The 21,584-nt window shown below is 50.7% G+C and overlaps 1 protein-coding gene across 3 annotated transcripts in view; it reads left to right on the top strand.

Annotated features, from left to right (window-relative positions):
• uroc1 (urocanate hydratase 1) overlaps positions 1-21,584 on the top strand; it is a 108,828-nt gene that overhangs the window by 18,391 nt on the left and 68,853 nt on the right. For all 3 annotated transcript variants that reach the window (XM_072250577.1, XM_072250576.1, XM_072250575.1), the window contains 3 exons: positions 1,309-1,375; positions 2,760-2,903; positions 5,667-5,755. In XM_072250577.1, coding sequence (XP_072106678.1) covers positions 1,309-1,375; positions 2,760-2,903; positions 5,667-5,755 — 300 coding nt within the window. The remainder of the gene's footprint in view (positions 1-1,308; positions 1,376-2,759; positions 2,904-5,666; positions 5,756-21,584) is intronic.

The raw sequence follows: 21,584 nt of genomic DNA, 5'->3' as shown, positions 1-21,584 counted from the left end.
GTGGTGACACCTGGGGGCTGCTTAACAAAACCAGTGCTGATTTAATTTGATGTATTTCACTGGTGAACGCAGCAGGCCAGGCAGCATCTCTAGGAAGAGGTACAGTCGACGTTTTGGGCCGAGACCCTTCATCAGGACACTTCAGTGGAGCAGACTTGATGGGCTGAATGGCCTAATACTGCTCCTATATCTTATGGTTTTATGGTATAATACAATATCTGTAAGACTATCAGACGGGTACAGGGATAGGGAAGGTTCAGAACAGGGGCTCCCAATACAATATACGTCTTGAAATGCTTTTTCTTCACAACCATCCACAAAAACAGAGAAGTGCCCCAAAGAATGAATGACAATTAAATGTTAGGACCCCAAAGTCCTCCCATCTCCCCTCCCTCCCACGCATAAGCGACAGCAAGCAACAATCCCCCCTCCCCCCACCGGCAAAAAGAAGCAATGGCACCCGTCACCGAGCACGCAAGCGTGAGCGAAACATCAGCAAAGACACGGACTTGCAGTTACCCTGAAGACTACCTGTTCACCCGGTATTCGACATACCACAGGCTCTCTCTCTCCCTAATAACAGAGAAAGAGATGTCTCCGTTTTCACAACGAGCTGGGAGACATAACAAACAAGCCGCTAGTTTGCGATGTTAAAAGTCCATAATGCTGCTTTTTCCGAGCTCTGTGCACAAAGATCTCGGGTCTCTGGGCACACAGCCACGGATAGTCCAACTCCCCTGATGACACGCAGGTCTCGATCCGACCCTCGATCTGGCCGTCTCCAAAACCCCCGAGATCCTAGGCCTCCAAAGCCGAGCCGAAGCCTTAGGCCGAGCCCTTGGTGTGCCAAACAACAACGTCCAGTTATGACACCCCGAGAGCGAGTCCCATTCCCGCAAAGAAGCATAGTCAGTGTGCAACTCCAGGTCAGGGTCTTCAAAAAGAACCCTGAAAGGGAAAAAATAAAGATATTAAAGATGGAAATACAGCTGTTTCCGAAAAGCAAGCAAAGGAGTTGCCGTTTAGTGCCATCATCACTCCCATCCACCATCTTTTCAGGTAGACTATTTCATGCAGACAACTTGGTCAGTATGTACAGATTGGGCTGAAGGGCCTGTTTCTCTGCTGTATGACTCCGTGACTTTGCCTAGTATATTCTCAGCCAAGAGTTTCACCGTTAACGGTACAAACCGGGGCTATTCAGCCGTTGCATCCATATGTACACCGGTGACCCAGTCCTTCGTCACACCGAGCTCCAGGGTCTTCAGACGGTCAAAGTAATGGGAGGCTTTGCTTTGTTTGTCACAGGTATGGCCAGATGACTGCTGGAAGCTACTGCTACATTGGACCCCAAGGGATTGTCCACGGCACAGTGGTAACGATGTTTCCCTCCCCTTGTCAATACAACACCTCCGTTACCTCGTGGGCTGAATGGAAAGGGCAGGGGTCATACTGGGCTATGGTCTCACCTCCAGGTCACAATGTCCATGTCTCACTCACACTCACACTCACAGACACGTGCGCGGTACCGATGGAGGGAGTAGAACAGAGAACACAGAACACTACAGCACAGTACAGGCCCTTCGGCCCACAATGTTGTGTCAACCTTTTAAACTACTCCAAGATAAATCTAACCCTTCCCTCCTACACAGCCTCCATTTTTCTATCATCCATGTGCCTAAGAGTTTCTTAAATGCCTGCAATGTATCTGCCTCTCCCACCACCCATGGCAGCACGTACCACACACCCACCACTCTGTGTAAAAACCCTACCCATGACATTCCCCCCCACCATACTTTCCTCTAAAAACCTTAAACAGACGTCCTTTGCAAGATCCATGGACACCATCTATGTGTCTCAGGGAATCTATGATTCCAGTTGTATAAAGTTGAGAATCCCTGTGGGTCACAATCCCAGAGAGAACAAACTCCTCACATCCATCTGAAATAGGTGCTCCCCACCCCCAATCTGCATTCACCCAGCCCTTATCCCCCTTCCCTCATCTCTTCCCAATACCCATCTTCCCGATCTTCTCCCACCTTCCTTCTTTCCCTGACCTCCTGCTCTCTCCAACTCATAACGTCCCCATGGTTTCCATTCCTCTGGTCCTTCTCCCTCCATCTCTCATCTCCTTCTGACACTCAATTCCCTCAATCTCCCATCTCTCATCTCCCTAACTCTCTCTGAGCCCATCTCTCATCTCCCCATCTCCCTCAATCTCCCCATCTCTCTCTGAGCCCATCTCTCATCTCCCCATCTCTCTCAATCTCCCCATCTCTCTCATCTCCCCATCTCTCATTGCCCCATCTCTCATCTCCCCGTCTCTCTTCTCCCCATCTCTCTCCAACTCATAAACTCCCATGGCTCCCATTCCCATGGACCTTATCCACCGTCTCGTAAATCCTCCCAACACCCAACCTCCAGTCCCCCATCTATCATTATCTCCCGTCTCTCACTACCGCCATGTCCCCACGATTCACATTCCAAATCTCCAATCTCCTGTCTCTCCCTGATCCCCATCTCCCTCCTGCTTCCATTCCCCCACCACTGATCCCTCATCCCAATCTCTCTATCACCTCGGTCAGTTCAGTCACTCCCCAAGGAGACCACCCTGCCACGTCCAGTCCGTGTACCCCTTGTCTGAGAGAAGGTTAGTGAACTGCCACTCCTCCCCAGCTGTTGCCCCGAGGCCGGAGAGATGGGTTCTTGGCCCGATCAGCTTGCCAGGGTTAAAGGCCCGGTGCCCGTTCCTTTCTCAGCTGACGGTGTTGAACGCCGGCCGGCGTTACCTGGGATTGGACGACCTCAGTGGCAAAGTCTTCGTGACCTCGGGCCTAGGGGGGATGAGCGGTGCGCAGGCCAAGGCAGCAGTCATTCTGGGCTGCGTGGGCGTGATTGCAGAGGTGAGTCTGTGCGTCCACCACAATATCGGTCAGAACCCGGTCCGGGAAAGGGTGGGTACGATGGGGGCGGGCAGTGGGTATGATGGAGCGAGGGTACTGGGGTGATAAGGGTTCAGGGAAAGGTGGGAGATGGGGGGGGGGGTCATTTTTACTATGTTCTGTACCAGCAGTTGTGGTTGAAATGACAATAAAAAGTGACTTGACTTGAAGTGGGGAATTGGAGATTGGGGAATGGGAACAGCAAGGGGATGGGGAAGGGGTAGATGGCATGCAGGGAGATGGGAGATAAGGGAATGGGGAATGGAAAATGGGGAGAAGATGAGGGTCTGGGGATTTAGAATGGGAATTGTGGGGAGATGGGGGATTGAGAGAGTTGGGTTTTGGGAGGAGATGGGAGACAGAGGATAAGGGCTGGGAGTATGGTGGATGGGGAGATAGAAGATAGGAGACAGTTGGGAGGTGGGAATTAGGGAAGGGAGCGATGAGGAGGATGGGAACCATAGGGAAAGGCGAGATTGAGGGATTTGTGGAATTAGGTGTGGGAAGTGATGAGAGATGGGGGAGAGGTGGCAAATGGGAAATGGGAACTGCGGGAGATAGGGAAGGAAAGATGGGAGATGGGGTGGGTGAGTGATTGGGGGGGGGGATTACATTTCAGGATGAGATGAAATCCTCCACCTTAGAGGATTTCAGACATTCATCAACCCCGTGAGAAGATCTCTGATCCATGATCTTGCATTTTAGCCCCTTGCACTGGTGGACGCAATGCCATGTCCATGTTCTCAAGATCTGCTCAGTTCCAATAAGATCACCTACTGTTCTTCCAAACTCAAAAGGAGATGATTTCTTTAGACACTCCTGGTAGGACAACCCTCTCATCCCAGCAATTCCTAGTGCATTGTCTCCGATGCCAGAGTACCTTTACTTAAATAAGGGGCACAGAACTGTAGACAGTACACTGGGTTTGTCCTCACCAGTACCCTGCACAACTGTGACAATAATTTGCTAGTTCTAAGCTCCAGACCTCTTGAAAATAAAAACCGATCTGCCATTTGTCTTTCTAACCACTACTGCACCCACCTGTTAGCTTTATGTGATCCATGCTCGAGAACACCTCGAGCCCTCCATCGTCTACCATCAGAAGACCCAGCCTCAGTGAGTCAGAGACAGCGTCTCCCCCTCCACTCTCAGATTTGACGAACCTCATTACTGCTCCTTTGTTGCACTATTTGTCTGTACCCCGTGGCCACTTTATTCAAGCCTTGAAGCTGTTGAACCAGGTCCAGCAAAGGGTGGGCGTGATAAGGACCATGCGGAGTTGGAGGTGGGATATGGGGGGAGCTGGAAGTTGGGGAATGGGAACAGCAAGGAGATGGGGAAGGGCAAGATGGGGGTGCAGAGTGGGTTACCTGTACGGAATAAAGTGGCCATTTTGATGCCTTTGCACTGCTCCCTTAAAACAACATTTCACATCATATAAGTTAGTGATAATAAAAATGATTTGATTCCCATTCTGACTTCACTCATCTGCATTCTCTCTCCCTCTCGATTCGGGTCCCCAACCTCTTTTACTCCATGGACCCTTCCCATTAACCGAGAGGTCTGTGGACACCAGGGTAGGAGCCTCTGATCGAGGTTATAATCTGCCTTCCGATTTTTCTTTCACAACCTCACTCTTTCAAAGATTCAAAGTACATTTATTATGGAAGTGTGTATACAGAATACAATTCTGAGGTTCACCCTCCCACAGGCAGCCACGAAACAAAGAACCCGTTCAGGAAAACGCGCGAAAAGAAAAAGCAGATTGTGCAAACATTCAAAAGTGAGTCAACAACACACGGCTTATCAAACATTGAACTCGGAGTCCGGGAGGGGAGCATTCAGCTCAGCACCACACCACTAGCCCGCTATAGACCCCAGGGCCTTTCTTCCCTGAAGCGCCCCAGTCCATGCAGATCACCCTGATCAAACTGCTCACAAACAGCAAAAACAGAGTAACCGGAATTCAGAAACACATTCAACATGAGCCTTTCCCACATTAAGCGCCATTTGACACAACCTCATCACTCACTCAACCGACCTACATTCAGAATCAGAATCCAGTTTATCACGTATGGGGTGATGGCGTGTTAATTTCCTGTTTTGCAGCAGCGCTACGGTGCAAGGATATAAAATGACAATAAATTACAAAATAAATATTGTAACAAGGCGGTGTTGATTGTCCATTGGTGGCGGAGGGGAAGAAGCTGTCCCTGAATCGTTGAGTGTCCCCCCTCAGGCTCCTCCCTGATGCTCCGCACAAGAAGGGGCCAGGTCCTGGATGGTGAGCTGCTTACTGATGGTCCCACTTCCTCGAGGTATCACTCCTTGAAGATGCCTCCGGTGGTGGAGAGGGCTGTGCCTACGGTGGAATTGGTTGAGTCTACAACCCTACGCGGTCCTTCGCAACCCTGTGCACTGGGAGCCCCCACTCCAGGCGGTCAGAATGCTCTCCACAGTAAATCTGTAGAAATTTGCAGGAGCTTTTGGTACAGACTGAATCTCCCGTAGATGAGTTCTCCCCATTACAGCCTGGGCTCATACTGAGTGGCAGACACCAGGACCTTGAGGACCACAACCTATGGATTCACTTTCCAGTTCTCTTTATCTCGTGTTCTCAGTTGGAGGTTTGTAAATCACCCCTGACCTTTATCAGGGAGTCATTGAGACCATCTAACTGTGTGAGAGAAGCTGGTCAGGTCAACGCAAACCTTTCTATTTCAGGTGGATGAGGCAGCGCTGAGGAAACGCCAGCAACAAGGATGGCTGATGGACGTGACTGACAGCCTGGAGCAGTGTGTAGTCCAGATCAGGTGTGACCCTTCGCCCGGTGCTAACACCGTCCCCGCCTCACCCATCCCTCGGCTCTGCAGACCCACTGTCTCCCTGAGCTCACCCATCTGCACACCCGCACAGATCAGTGCACTATCTGATGGGCAGCAAAGTCCGGGGGAAGGGGGATTAGGAACCTGGGTGATGGAGGGGGGGGGTCCTGTGGCTGAGAAAGGCGAAATGGAAGTTAATTCACCAATTCTGCACCACAGTGGAACCTCTTCAGTCCACGATATTGTGCCGACCTTTTAAACTGCTCTAAGATCAATCTAACCCTTCCCTCCCACACAGCCTCCATTTTCCTTTCATCCATGTGCCTGTCTGAGAGTCTCTTAAATGTTCCTTATGCATCTGCCTCGATCACCACCCCTGGCAGTGTGTTCCACACACCCAGCACACTCTGTGTAAAAATAATTTATCTCTGACATTAAATTATCTCCCCCACCCCCTTGTGTTAGCCATTTCCATCCTGGGAAAAAGTCTCTGGTTGTCTTCTTGATCTATGCCCCTCGTCTCTGTCAAGTCACCTCACATCCTCCTTTGCTCCAAAGAGAACAGCCCGTGGAGAGGTAATAATGGCACATCATTAATAGACAGGTATTTGTTAAATTTGAATGGAAAGGGGTAGGATTGGGGCCCATGATCAGGTGTTTTAACCCTCGGTCGTCCAGCCAACATAAGACACTCTCTCTTCTCCCATTGGGTGGATACAAAGATCTGAAAGTGCTAACTACTGGGCTCAAGGACAGCTTCTATCCCTCTGTTACGAGCTTATTGAACGGTTGCCCAGTACAGTAAGATAGACTCCTGACCTCACAATCTTCCTCGCTGTGACCTTGCACCTTATTGTCGACCAGCACCTGCTCTTTTTCTGTAACTGCAACAAGGTGACACCAGTGAACCATGGCCACGTTTTGTGGGCAGCTTACCAAACTTCTAAATGTACCTCTTTTGAATTACTCTCACTGCAATTTGCAGCCTGTAGTCTCCCTTTAAGCAGCATACTTTTCAACCGTCTTCACAAACTAGTGATTTTATGATCTCCTGAAGGACTGAGGACTTAACTCTGAAGCATGCATGTATGGCACCTTTAAGTGGACAAAGGTTCATCGTGATGGCCAGTAGGGATGAAGGAAGGACTCCAGGTCAAATTGAAACTCAGAGGAATGAAAGTTTACTCAGTATCTTGTTAGTGAATGTACTGTCACTGTAGAACAAGATTGAGTATCTGAGGGTACGATTGCTGTGTTGGAGGGAAATGAGGAATTGCTGTGTTCTTTGTTTCATGGATTCATGGCTCACTCCAGTCAGGCTTGTTTGAAGAAATATCTGCCCAATAATCATCACCATAGAGCCTGTATCACCAGGGTGCTGGATATGTTGGTAAGACTCAAGGGCATCTCAATACACAGGATGCACCAAGCTGCTGATTTGAAGAAGGCAAATGGTGGGGATCTTCGGGTAAGATGATGGCTTGCTGAGGTGCAGCGGCTTATATGGGGCCAACCAAAGGTGTTACTTTAGTTTTATAATGTATTTGTTATGATTGGAAGATCCTGCCTTATATTAAAAACTTAAAACTACCGTAGGCCTACCCCGTCAGCGAGTTACTCTTTGGCGAAGAAACTGAAGGAGCCAAACTTAGTGCAGATTGTGCTGCCACCCGAGTCAGACGGGTGTGGATGTCAGTACAGGATGACTGTGTGCAGTATAACAATGGACTGATTGTCAGAGGGGTGTGGGTGTCTGTACAGGACGGCGGTGTGCAGTATAACAATGGACTGATTGTCAGAGGGGTGTGGATGTCAGTACAGGATGACTGTGTGCAGTATAACAATGGACTGATTGTCAGAGGGGTGTGGGTGTCTGTACAGGACGGCGGTGTGCAGTATAACAATGGACTGATTGTCAGAGGGGTGTGGGTGTCTGTACACGACGGCGGTGTGCAGTATAACAATGGACTGATTGTCAGAGGGGTGTGGGTGTCTGTACAGGACGGCTGTGTGCAGTATAACAATGGACTGATTGTCAGAGGGGTGTGGGTGTCTGTACAGGACGGCTGTGTGCAGTATAACAATGGACTGATTGTCAGAGGGGTGTGGGTGTCTGTACAGGACGGCGGTGTGCAGTTTAACAATGGACTGATTGTCAGAGGGGTGTGGGTGTCAGTACACGATGGCTGTGTGCAGTATAACAATGGACTGATTGTCAGAGGGGTGTGGGTGTCTGTACAGGACGGCGGTGTGCAGTATAATAATGGACTGATTGTCAGAGGGGTGTGGGTGTCTGTACACGATGGCGGTGTGCAGTATAACAATGGACTGATTGTCAGAGGGGTGTGGGTGTCTGTACAGGACGGCGGTGTGCAGTATAACAATGGACTGATTGTCAGAGGGGTGTGGGTGTCAGTACATGATGGCTGTGTGCAGTATAACAATGGACTGATTGTCAGAGGGGTGTGGGTGTCAGTACACGATGGCTGTGTGCAGTACAACAATGGACTGATTGTCAGAGGGGTGTGGGTGTCAGTACACGATGGCTGTGTGCAGTATAACAATGGACTGATTGTCAGAGGGGTGTGGGTGTCTGTACACGATGGCTGTGTACAGTATAACAATGGACTGATTGTCAGAGGGGTGTGGGTGTCAATACAGGACGGCGGTGTGCAGTATAACAATGGACTGATTGTCAGAGGGGTGTGGGTGTCAGTACACGATGGCGGTGTGCAGTATAACAATGGACTGATTGTCAGAGGGGTGTGGGTGTCTGTACAGGACGGCGGTGTGCAGTATAACAATGGACTGATTGTCAGAGGGGTGTGGGTGTCAGTACACGATGGCGGTGTGCAGTATAACAATGGACTGATTGTCAGAGGGCTGTGGGTGTCTGTACAGGACGGCGGTGTGCAGTATAACAATGGACTGATTGTCAGAGGGGTGTGGGTGTCAGTACACGATGGCTGTGTGCAGTATAACAATGGACTGATTGTCAGAGGGGTGTGGGTGTCTGTACAGGACGGCTGTGTGCAGTATAACAATGGACTGATTGTCAGAGGGGTGTGGGTGTCAGTACACGATGGCTGTGTGCAGTATAACAATGGACTGATTGTCAGAGGGGTGTGGGTGTCAGTACAGGATGGCGGTGTACAGTATAACAATGGACTGATTGTCAGAGGGGTGTGGGTGTCTGTACACGATGGCTGTGTGCAGTATAACAATGGACTGATTGTCAGAGGGGTGTGGGTGTCTGTACACGATGGCTGTTTACAGTATAACAATGGACTGATTGTCAGAGGGGTGTGGGTGTCAATACAGGACGGCGGTGTGCAGTATAACAATGGACTGATTGTCAGAGGGGTGTGGGTGTCTGTACACGATGGCTGTGTGCAGTATAACAATGGACTGATTGTCAGAGGGGTGTGGGTGTCAGTACAGGATGGCGGTGTACAGTATAACAATGGACTGATTGTCAGAGGGGTGTGGGTGTCAGTACACGATGGCGGTGTGCAGTATAACAATGGACTGATTGTCAGAGGGGTGTGGGTGTCAATACAGGACGGCGGTGTGCAGTATAACAATGGACTGATTGTCAGAGGGGTGTGGGTGTCAGTACAGGACGGCGGTGTGCAGTATAACAATGGACTGATTGTCAGAGGGGTGTGGGTGTCTGTACAGGACGGCGGTGTGCAGTATAACAATGGACTGATTGTCAGAGGGGTGTGGGTGTCAGTACACGATGGCGGTGTGCAGTATAACAATGGACTGATTGTCAGAGGGGTGTGGGTGTCAGTACAGGATGGCGGTGTACAGTATAACAATGGACTGATTGTCAGAGGGGTGTGGGTGTCAGTACACGATGGCGGTGTGCAGTATAACAATGGACTGATTGTCAGAGGGGTGTGGGTGTCAGTACAGGACGGCGGTGTGCAGTATAACAATGGACTGATTGTCAGAGGGGTGTGGGTGTCAGTACAGGACGGCGGTGTGCAGTATAACAATGGACTGATTGTCAGAGGGGTGTGGGTGTCTGTACACGATGGCGGTGTGCAGTATAACAATGGACTGATTGTCAGAGGGGTGTGGGTGTCAGTACAGGATGGCGGTGTGCAGTATAACAATGGACTGATTGTCAGAGGGGTGTGGGTGTCAGTACAGGACGGCGGTGTGCAGTATAACAATGGACTGATTGTCAGAGGGGTGTGGGTGTCAGTACAGGACGGCGGTGTGCAGTATAACAATGGACTGATTGTCAGAGGGGTGTGGGTGTCAGTACACGATGGCGGTGTGCAGTATAACACTGGACTGATTGTCAGAGGGGTGTGGGTGTCTGTACACGATGGCTGTGTGCAGTATAACAATGGACTGATTGTCAGAGGGGTGTGGGTGTCAGTACAGGACGGCGGTGTGCAGTATAACAATGGACTGATTGTCAGAGGGGTGTGGGTGTCTGTACAGGACGGCGGTGTGCAGTATAACAATGGACTGATTGTCAGAGGGGTGTGGGTGTCAGTACAGGACGGCGGTGTGCAGTATAACAATGGACTGATTGTCAGAGGGGTGTGGGTGTCTGTACACGATGGCGGTGTGCAGTATAACAATGGACTGATTGTCAGAGGGGTGTGGGTGTCAGTACAGGATGGCGGTGTGCAGTATAACAATGGACTGATTGTCAGAGGGGTGTGGGTGTCAGTACAGGACGGCGGTGTGCAGTATAACAATGGACTGATTGTCAGAGGGGTGTGGGTGTCAGTACAGGATGGCGGTGTGCAGTATAACAATGGACTGATTGTCAGACGGGTGTGGGTGTCAGTACAGGACGGCGGTGTGCAGTATAACAATGGACTGATTGTCAGAGGGGTGTGGGTGTCTGTACAGGACGGCGGTGTGCAGTATAACAATGGACTGATTGTCAGAGGGGTGTGGGTGTCAGTACACGATGGCTGTGTGCAGTACAACAATGGACTGATTGTCAGAGGGGTGTGGGTGTCAGTACACGATGGCTGTGTGCAGTATAACAATGGACTGATTGTCAGAGGGGTGTGGGTGTCTGTACACGATGGCTGTGTACAGTATAACAATGGACTGATTGTCAGAGGGGTGTGGGTGTCAATACAGGACGGCGGTGTGCAGTATAACAATGGACTGATTGTCAGAGGGGTGTGGGTGTCAGTACACGATGGCGGTGTGCAGTATAACAATGGACTGATTGTCAGAGGGGTGTGGGTGTCTGTACAGGACGGCGGTGTGCAGTATAACAATGGACTGATTGTCAGAGGGGTGTGGGTGTCAGTACACGATGGCTGTGTGCAGTATAACAATGGACTGATTGTCAGAGGGGTGTGGGTGTCAGTACAGGATGGCGGTGTACAGTATAACAATGGACTGATTGTCAGAGGGGTGTGGGTGTCTGTACACGATGGCTGTGTGCAGTATAACAATGGACTGATTGTCAGAGGGGTGTGGGTGTCTGTACACGATGGCTGTGTACAGTATAACAATGGACTGATTGTCAGAGGGGTGTGGGTGTCAGTACAGGACGGCGGTGTGCAGTATAACAATGGACTGATTGTCAGAGGGGTGTGGGTGTCAGTACACGATGGCGGTGTGCAGTATAACAATGGACTGATTGTCAGAGGGGTGTGGGTGTCTGTACACGATGGCTGTTTACAGTATAACAATGGACTGATTGTCAGAGGGGTGTGGGTGTCAATACAGGACGGCGGTGTGCAGTATAACAATGGACTGATTGTCAGAGGGGTGTGGGTGTCTGTACACGATGGCTGTGTGCAGTATAACAATGGACTGATTGTCAGAGGGGTGTGGGTGTCAGTACAGGATGGCGGTGTACAGTATAACAATGGACTGATTGTCAGAGGGGTGTGGGTGTCAGTACACGATGGCGGTGTGCAGTATAACTATGGACTGATTGTCAGAGGGGTGTGGGTGTCAATACAGGACGGCGGTGTGCAGTATAACAATGGGCTGATTGTCAGAGGGGTGTGGGTGTCAGTACAGGACGGCGGTGTGCAGTATAACAATGGACTGATTGTCAGAGGGGTGTGGGTGTCTGTACAGGACGGCGGTGTGCAGTATAACAATGGACTGATTGTCAGAGGGGTGTGGGTGTCAGTACACGATGGCGGTGTGCAGTATAACAATGGACTGATTGTCAGAGGGGTGTGGGTGTCAGTACAGGATGGCGGTGTACAGTATAACAATGGACTGATTGTCAGAGGGGTGTGGGTGTCAGTACACGATGGCGGTGTGCAGTATAACAATGGACTGATTGTCAGAGGGGTGTGGGTGTCAGTACAGGACGGCGGTGTGCAGTATAACAATGGACTGATTGTCAGAGGGGTGTGGGTGTCAGTACAGGACGGCGGTGTGCAGTATAACAATGGACTGATTGTCAGAGGGGTGTGGGTGTCTGTACACGATGGCGGTGTGCAGTATAACAATGGACTGATTGTCAGAGGGGTGTGGGTGTCAGTACAGGACGGCGGTGTGCAGTATAACAATGGACTGATTGTCAGAGGGGTGTGGGTGTCTGTACAGGACGGCGGTGTGCAGTATAACAATGGACTGATTGTCAGAGGGGTGTGGGTGTCAGTACAGGACGGCGGTGTGCAGTATAAGAATGGACTGATTGTCAGAGGGGTGTGGGTGTCTGTACACGATGGCGGTGTGCAGTATAACAATGGACTGATTGTCAGAGGGGTGTGGGTGTCAGTACAGGATGGCGGTGTGCAGTATAACAATGGACTGATTGTCAGACGGGTGTGGGTGTCAGTACAGGACGGCGGTGTGCAGTATAACAATGGACTGATTGTCAGAGGGGTGTGGGTGTCAGTACAGGATGGCGGTGTGCAGTATAACAATGGACTGATTATCAGAGGGGTGTGGGTGTCTGTACACGATGGCTGTGTGCAGTATAACAATGGACTGATTGTCAGAGGGGTGTGGATGTCAGTACACGATGGCTGTGTGCAGTATAACAATGGACTGATTGTCAGAGGGGTGTGGGTGTCTGTACACGATGGCGGTGTGCAGTATAACAATGGACTGATTGTCAGAGGGGTGTGGGTGTCAGTACACGACGGCGGTGTGCAGTATAACAATGGACTGATTGTCAGAGGGGTGTGGATGTCAGTACACGATGGCTGTGTGCAGTATAACAATGGACTGATTGTCAGAGGGGTGTGGGTGTCTGTACACGATGGCGGTGTGCAGTATAACAATGGACTGATTGTCAGAGGGGTGTGGGTGTCAGTACAGGATGGCTGTGTGCAGTATAATAATGGACTGATTGTCAGAGGGGTGTGGGTGTCAGTACACGACGGCGGTGTGCAGTATAACAATGGACTGATTGTCAGAGGGGTGTGGGTGTCTGTACAGGATGGCTGTGTGCAGTATAACAATGGACTGATTGTCAGAGGGGTGTGGGTGTCAGTACACGACGGCGGTGTGCAGTATAACAATGGACTGATTGTCAGAGGGGTGTGGGTGTCTGTACACGATGGCGGTGTGCAGTATAACAATGGACTGATTGTCAGACGGGTGTGGGTGTCAGTACACGATGGCTGTGTGCAGTATAACAATGGACTGATTGTCAGAGGGGTGTGGGTGTCTGTACAGGACGGCGGTGTGCAGTATAATAATGGACTGATTGTCAGAGGGGTGTGGGTGTCAGTACACGATGGCTGTGTGCAGTATAACAATGGACTGATTGTCAGAGGGGTGTGGGTGTCTGTACAGGATGGCTGTGTGCAGCATAACAATGGACTGATTGTCAGAGGGGTGTGGGTGTCAGTACAGGATGGCGGTGTGCAGTATAACAATGGACTGATTGTCAGAGGGGTGTGGGTGTCAGTACAGGACGGCGGTGTGCAGTATAACAATGGACTGATTGTCAGAGGGGTGTGGGTGTCAGTACACGATGGCGGTGTGCAGTATAACAATGGACTGATTGTCAGAGGGGTGTGGGTGTCAGTACAGGATGGCGGTGTACAGTATAACAATGGACTGATTGTCAGAGGGGTGTGGGTGTCAGTACACGATGGCTGTGTGCAGTATAACAATGGACTGATTGTCAGAGGGGTGTGGGTGTCAGTACAGGATGGCGGTGTACAGTATAACAATGGACTGATTGTCAGAGGGGTGTGGGTGTCAGTACACGATGGCTGTGTGCAGTATAACAATGGACTGATTGTCAGAGGGGTGTGGGTGTCAGTACACGATGGCGGTGTGCAGTATAACAATGGACTGATTGTCAGAGGGGTGTGGGTGTCAGTACAGGATGGCGGTGTGCAGTATAACAATGGACTGATTGTCAGAGGGGTGTGGGTGTCAGTACAGGACGGCGGTGTGCAGTATAACAATGGACTGATTGTCAGAGGGGTGTGGGTGTCAGTACAGGACGGCGGTGTGCAGTATAACAATGGACTGATTGTCAGAGGGGTGTGGGTGTCTGTACACGATGGCGGTGTGCAGTATAACAATGGACTGATTGTCAGAGGGGTGTGGGTGTCAGTACAGGACGGCGGTGTGCAGTATAACAATGGACTGATTGTCAGAGGGGTGTGGGTGTCAGTACAGGACGGCGGTGTGCAGTATAACAATGGACTGATTGTCAGAGGGGTGTGGGTGTCTGTACACGATGGCTGTGTGCAGTATAACAATGGACTGATTGTCAGACGGGTGTGGGTGTCAGTACACGACGGCGGTGTGCAGTATAACAATGGACTGATTGTCAGAGGGGTGTGGGTGTCTGTACAGGATGGCGGTGTGCAGTATAACAATGGACTGATTGTCAGAGGGGTGTGGGTGTCAGTACAGGACGGCGGTGTGCAGTATAACAATGGACTGATTGTCAGAGGGGTGTGGGTGTCAGTACAGGACGGCGGTGTGCAGTATAACAATGGACTGATTGTCAGAGGGGTGTGGGTGTCAGTACACGATGGCTGTGTGCAGTATAACAATGGACTGATTGTCAGAGGGGTGTGGATGTCAGTACACGATGGCTGTGTGCAGTATAACAATGGACTGATTGTCAGAGGGGTGTGGGTGTCTGTACACGATGGCTGTGTGCAGTATAACAATGGACTGATTGTCAGAGGGGTGTGGGTGTCAGTACACGACGGCGGTGTGCAGTAGAACAATGGACTGATTGTCAGAGGGGTGTGGGTGTCAGTACACGATGGCTGTGTGCAGTATAACAATGGACTGATTGTCAGAGGGGTGTGGGTGTCTGTACACGATGGCGGTGTGCAGTATAACAATGGACTGATTGTCAGAGGGGTGTGGGTGTCAGTACAGGATGGCGGTGTGCAGTATAACAATGGACTGATTGTCAGACGGGTGTGGGTGTCAGTACAGGACGGCGGTGTGCAGTATAACAATGGACTGATTGTCAGAGGGGTGTGGGTGTCAGTACAGGATGGCGGTGTGCAGTATAACAATGGACTGATTATCAGAGGGGTGTGGGTGTCTGTACACGATGGCTGTGTGCAGTATAACAATGGACTGATTGTCAGAGGGGTGTGGATGTCAGTACACGATGGCTGTGTGCAGTATAACAATGGACTGATTGTCAGAGGGGTGTGGGTGTCTGTACACGATGGCTGTGTGCAGTATAACAATGGACTGATTGTCAGACGGGTGTGGGTGTCAGTACACGACGGCGGTGTGCAGTATAACAATGGACTGATTGTCAGAGGGGTGTGGGTGTCAGTACACGATGGCTGTGTGCAGTATAACAATGGACTGATTGTCAGAGGGGTGTTGGTGTCAGTACACGATGGCTGTGTGCAGTATAACAATGGACTGATTGTCAGAGGGGTGTGGGTGTCTGTACAGGACGGCGGTGTGCAGTATAATAATGGACTGATTGTCAGAGGGGTGTGGGTGTCAGTACACGATGGCTGTGTGCAGTATAACAATGGACTGATTGTCAGAGGGGTGTGGGTGTCAGTACACGATGGCTGTGTGCAGTATAACAATAGACTGATTGTCAGAGGGGTGTGGGTGTCTGTACACGATGGCTGTTTACAGTATAACAATGGACTGATTGTCAGAGGGGTGTGGGTGTCAATACAGGATGGCGGTGTGCAGTATAACAATGGACTGATTGTCAGAGGGGTGTGGGTGTCAGTACACGATGGCTGTGTGCAGTATAACAATGGACTGATTGTCAGAGGGGTGTGGGTGTCAGTACAGGATGGCGGTGTGCAGTATAACAATGGACTGATTGTCAGAGGGGTGTGGGTGTCAGTACAGGACGGCGGTGTGCAGTATAACAATGGACTGATTGTCAGAGGGGTGTGGGTGTCAGTACAGGACGGCGGTGTGCAGTATAACAATGGACTGATTGTCAGAGGGGTGTGGGTGTCAGTACAGGACGGCGGTGTGCAGTATAACAATGGACTGATTGTCAGAGGGGTGTGGGTGTCAGTACACGATGGCGGTGTGCAGTATAACAATGGACTGATTGTCAGAGGGGTGTGGGTGTCAGTACAGGATGGCGGTGTACAGTATAACAATGGACTGATTGTCAGAGGGGTGTGGGTGTCAGTACACGATGGCTGTGTGCAGTATAACAATGGACTGATTGTCAGAGGGGTGTGGGTGTCAGTACAGGATGGCGGTGTACAGTATAACAATGGACTGATTGTCAGAGGGGTGTGGGTGTCAGTACACGATGGCTGTGTGCAGTATAACAATGGACTGATTGTCAGAGGGGTGTGGGTGTCAGTACACGATGGCGGTGTGCAGTATAACAATGGACTGATTGTCAGAGGGGTGTGGGTGTCAGTACAGGATGGCGGTGTGCAGTATAACAATGGACTGATTGTCAGAGGGGTGTGGGTGTCAGTACAGGACGGCGGTGTGCAGTATAACAATGGACTGATTGTCAGAGGGGTGTGGGTGTCAGTACAGGATGGCGGTGTGCAGTATAACAATGGACTGATTGTCAGAGGGGTGTGGGTGTCAGTACAGGATGGCGGTGTGCAGTATAACAATGGACTGATTGTCAGAGGGGTGTGGGTGTCAGTACAGGACGGCGGTGTGCAGTATAACAATGGACTGATTGTCAGAGGGGTGTGGGTGTCTGTACACGATGGCTGTGTGCAGTATAACAATGGACTGATTGTCAGAGGGGTGTGGGTGTCAGTACAGGATGGCTGTGTGCAGTATAACAATGGACTGATTGTCAGAGGGGTGTGGGTGTCAGTACACGATGGCGGTGTGCAGTATAACAATGGACTGATTGTCAGAGGGGTGTGGGTGTCAGTACAGGACGGCGGTGTGCAGTATAACAATGGACTGATTGTCAGAGGGGTGTGGGTGTCAGTACAGGACGGCGGTGTGCAGTATAACAATGGACTGATTGTCAGAGGGGTGTGGGTGTCTGTACACGATGGCTGTGTGCAGTATAACAATGGACTGATTGTCAGACGGGTGTGGGTGTCAGTACACGACGGCGGTGTGCAGTATAACAATGGACTGATTGTCAGAGGGGTGTGGGTGTCTGTACAGGATGGCGGTGTGCAGTATAACAATGGACTGATTGTCAGAGGGGTGTGGGTGTCAGTACAGGACGGCGGTGTGCAGTATAACAATGGACTGATTGTCAGAGGGGTGTGGGTGTCAGTACAGGACGGCGGTGTGCAGTATAACAATGGACTGATTGTCAGAGGGGTGTGGGTGTCAGTACACGATGGCTGTGTGCAGTATAACAATGGACTGATTGTCAGAGGGGTGTGGATGTCAGTACACGATGGCTGTGTGCAGTATAACAATGGACTGATTGTCAGAGGGGTGTGGGTGTCTGTACACGATGGCTGTGTGCAGTATAACAATGGACTGATTGTCAGAGGGGTGTGGGTGTCAGTACACGACGGCGGTGTGCAGTAGAACAATGGACTGATTGTCAGAGGGGTGTGGGTGTCAGTACACGATGGCTGTGTGCAGTATAACAATGGACTGATTGTCAGAGGGGTGTGGGTGTCTGTACACGATGGCGGTGTGCAGTATAACAATGGACTGATTGTCAGAGGGGTGTGGGTGTCAGTACAGGATGGCGGTGTGCAGTATAACAATGGACTGATTGTCAGACGGGTGTGGGTGTCAGTACAGGACGGCGGTGTGCAGTATAACAATGGACTGATTGTCAGAGGGGTGTGGGTGTCAGTACAGGATGGCGGTGTGCAGTATAACAATGGACTGATTATCAGAGGGGTGTGGGTGTCTGTACACGATGGCTGTGTGCAGTATAACAATGGACTGATTGTCAGAGGGGTGTGGATGTCAGTACACGATGGCTGTGTGCAGTATAACAATGGACTGATTGTCAGAGGGGTGTGGGTGTCTGTACACGATGGCTGTGTGCAGTATAACAATGGACTGATTGTCAGACGGGTGTGGGTGTCAGTACACGACGGCGGTGTGCAGTATAACAATGGACTGATTGTCAGAGGGGTGTGGGTGTCAGTACACGATGGCTGTGTGCAGTATAACAATGGACTGATTGTCAGAGGGGTGTTGGTGTCAGTACACGATGGCTGTGTGCAGTATAACAATGGACTGATTGTCAGAGGGGTGTGGGTGTCTGTACAGGACGGCGGTGTGCAGTATAATAATGGACTGATTGTCAGAGGGGTGTGGGTGTCAGTACACGATGGCTGTGTGCAGTATAACAATGGACTGATTGTCAGAGGGGTGTGGGTGTCAGTACACGATGGCTGTGTGCAGTATAACAATAGACTGATTGTCAGAGGGGTGTGGGTGTCTGTACACGATGGCTGTTTACAGTATAACAATGGACTGATTGTCAGAGGGGTGTGGGTGTCAATACAGGATGGCGGTGTGCAGTATAACAATGGACTGATTGTCAGAGGGGTGTGGGTGTCAGTACACGATGGCTGTGTGCAGTATAACAATGGACTGATTGTCAGAGGGGTGTGGGTGTCAGTACACGATGGCTGTGTGCAGTATAACAATGGACTGATTGTCAGAGGGGTGTGGGTGTCTGTACAGGACGGCGGTGTGCAGTATAATAATGGACTGATTGTCAGAGGGGTGTGGGTGACAGTACACGATGGCTGTGTGCAGTATAACAATGGACTGATTGTCAGAGGGGGTGTGGGTGTCAGTACACGATGGCTGTGTGCAGTATAACAATAGACTGATTGTCAGAGGGGTGTGGGTGTCAGTACACGACGGCGGTGTGCAGTATAACAATGGACTGATTGTCAGAGGGGTGTGGGTGTCAGTACACGATGGCTGTGTGCAGTATAACAATAGACTGATTGTCAGACGGGTGTGGGTGTCTGTACACGATGGCTGTTTACAATATAACAATGGACTGATTGTCAGAGGGGTGTGGGTGTCAATACAGGACGGCGGTGTGCAGTATAACAATGGACTGATTGTCAGAGGGGTGTGGGTGTCAGTACACGATGGCGGTGTGCAGTATAATAATGGACTGATTGTCAGAGGGGTGTGGGTGTCTGTACAGGACGGCTGTGTGCAGTATAACAATGGACTGATTGTCAGAGGGGTGTGGGTGTCAGTACAGGACGGCGGTGTGCAGTATAACAATGGACTGATTGTCAGAGGGGTGTGGGTGTCTGTACAGGACGGCTGTGTGCAGTATAACAATGGACTGATTGTCAGAGGGGTGTGGGTGTCAGTACAGGACGGCGGTGTGCAGTATAACAATGGACTGATTGTCAGAGGGGTGTGGGTGTCAGTACAGGACGGCTGTGTGCAGTATAACAATGGACTGATTGTCAGAGGGGTGTGGGTGTCTGTACAGGATGGCGGTGTACAGTATAACAATGGACTGATTGTCAGAGGGGTGTGGGTGTCAGTACACGATGGCGGTGTGCAGTATAACAATGGACTGATTGTCAGAGGGGTGTGGGTGTCAGTACACGATGGCGGTGTGCAGTATAACAATGGACTGATTGTCAGAGGGGTGTGGGTGTCAGTACAGGATGGCGGTGTACAGTATAACAATGGACTGATTGTCAGAGGGGTGTGGGTGTCAGTACACGATGGCGGTGTGCAGTATAACAATGGACTGATTGTCAGAGGGGTGTGGGTGTCAGTACAGGACGGCGGTGTGCAGTATAACAATGGACTGATTGTCAGAGGGGTGTGGGTGTCAGTACAGGACGGCGGTGTGCAGTATAACAATGGACTGATTGTCAGAGGGGTGTGGGTGTCTGTACACGATGGCGGTGTGCAGTATAACAATGGACTGATTGTCAGAGGGGTGTGGGTGTCAGTACAGGATGGCGGTGTGCAGTATAACAATGGACTGATTGTCAGAGGGGTGTGGGTGTCAGTACAGGACGGCGGTGTGCAGTATAACAATGGACTGATTGTCAGAGGGGTGTGGGTGTCAGTACAGGACGGCGGTGTGCAGTATAACAATGGACTGATTGTCAGAGGGGTGTGGGTGTCAGTACATGATGGCTGTGTGCAGTATAACAATGGACTGATTGTCAGAGGGGTGTGGGTGTCTGTACAGGACGGCGGTGTGCAGTATAACAATGGACTGATTGTCAGAGGGGTGTGGGTGTCTGTACACGATGGCTGTGTACAGTATAACAATGGACTGATTGTCAGAGGGGTGTGGGTGTCAGTACACGATGGCTGTGTGCAGTATAACAATGGACTGATTGTCAGAGGGGTGTGGGTGTCTGTACAGGACGGCGGTGTGCAGTATAACAATGGACTGATTGTCAGAGGGGTGTGGGTGTCAGTACACGATGGCGGTGTGCAGTATAACAATGGACTGATTGTCAGAGGGGTGTGGGTGTCTGTACAGGACGGCGGTGTGCAGTATAACAATGGACTGATTGTCAGAGGGGTGTGGGTGTCAGTACAGGACGGCGGTGTGCAGTATAACAATGGACTGATTGTCAGAGGGGTGTGGGTGTCTGTACACGATGGCGGTGTGCAGTATAACAATGGACTGATTGTCAGAGGGGTGTGGGTGTCAGTACAGGATGGCGGTGTGCAGTATAACAATGGACTGATTGTCAGACGGGTGTGGGTGTCAGTACAGGACGGCGGTGTGCAGTATAACAATGGACTGATTGTCAGAGGGGTGTGGGTGTCAGTACAGGATGGCGGTGTGCAGTATAACAATGGACTGATTATCAGAGGGGTGTGGGTGTCTGTACACGATGGCTGTGTGCAGTATAACAATGGACTGATTGTCAGAGGGGTGTGGATGTCAGTACACGATGGCTGTGTGCAGTATAACAATGGACTGATTGTCAGAGGGGTGTGGGTGTCTGTACACGATGGCTGTGTGCAGTATAACAATGGACTGATTGTCAGAGGGGTGTGGGTGTCAGTACAGGACGGCGGTGTGCAGTATAACAATGGACTGATTGTCAGAGGGGTGTGGGTGTCAGTACAGGATGGCTGTGTGCAGTATAATAATGGACTGATTGTCAGAGGGGTGTGGGTGTCAGTACACGACGGCGGTGTGCAGTATAACAATGGACTGATTGTCAGAGGGGTGTGGGTGTCTGTACAGGATGGCGGTGTGCAGTATAACAATGGACTGATTGTCAGAGGGGTGTGGGTGTCAGTACACGATGGCTGTGTGCAGTATAACAATGGACTGATTGTCAGAGGGGTGTGGGTGTCTGTACAGGACGGCGGTGTGCAGTATAATAATGGACTGATTGTCAGAGGGGTGTGGGTGTCAGTACACGATGGCTGTGTGCAGTATAACAATGGACTGATTGTCAGAGGGGTGTGGGTGTCAGTACACGATGGCTGTGTGCAG

The sequence above is a fragment of the Mobula birostris genome, unplaced genomic scaffold (assembly GCF_030028105.1).
Source record: "Mobula birostris isolate sMobBir1 unplaced genomic scaffold, sMobBir1.hap1 scaffold_420, whole genome shotgun sequence".
NCBI classification, from domain to species: domain Eukaryota; kingdom Metazoa; phylum Chordata; class Chondrichthyes; order Myliobatiformes; family Myliobatidae; genus Mobula; species Mobula birostris.
Note: the sequence above shows the minus strand (reverse complement) of the source record. Positions and strands in the feature narration are given on the sequence as shown.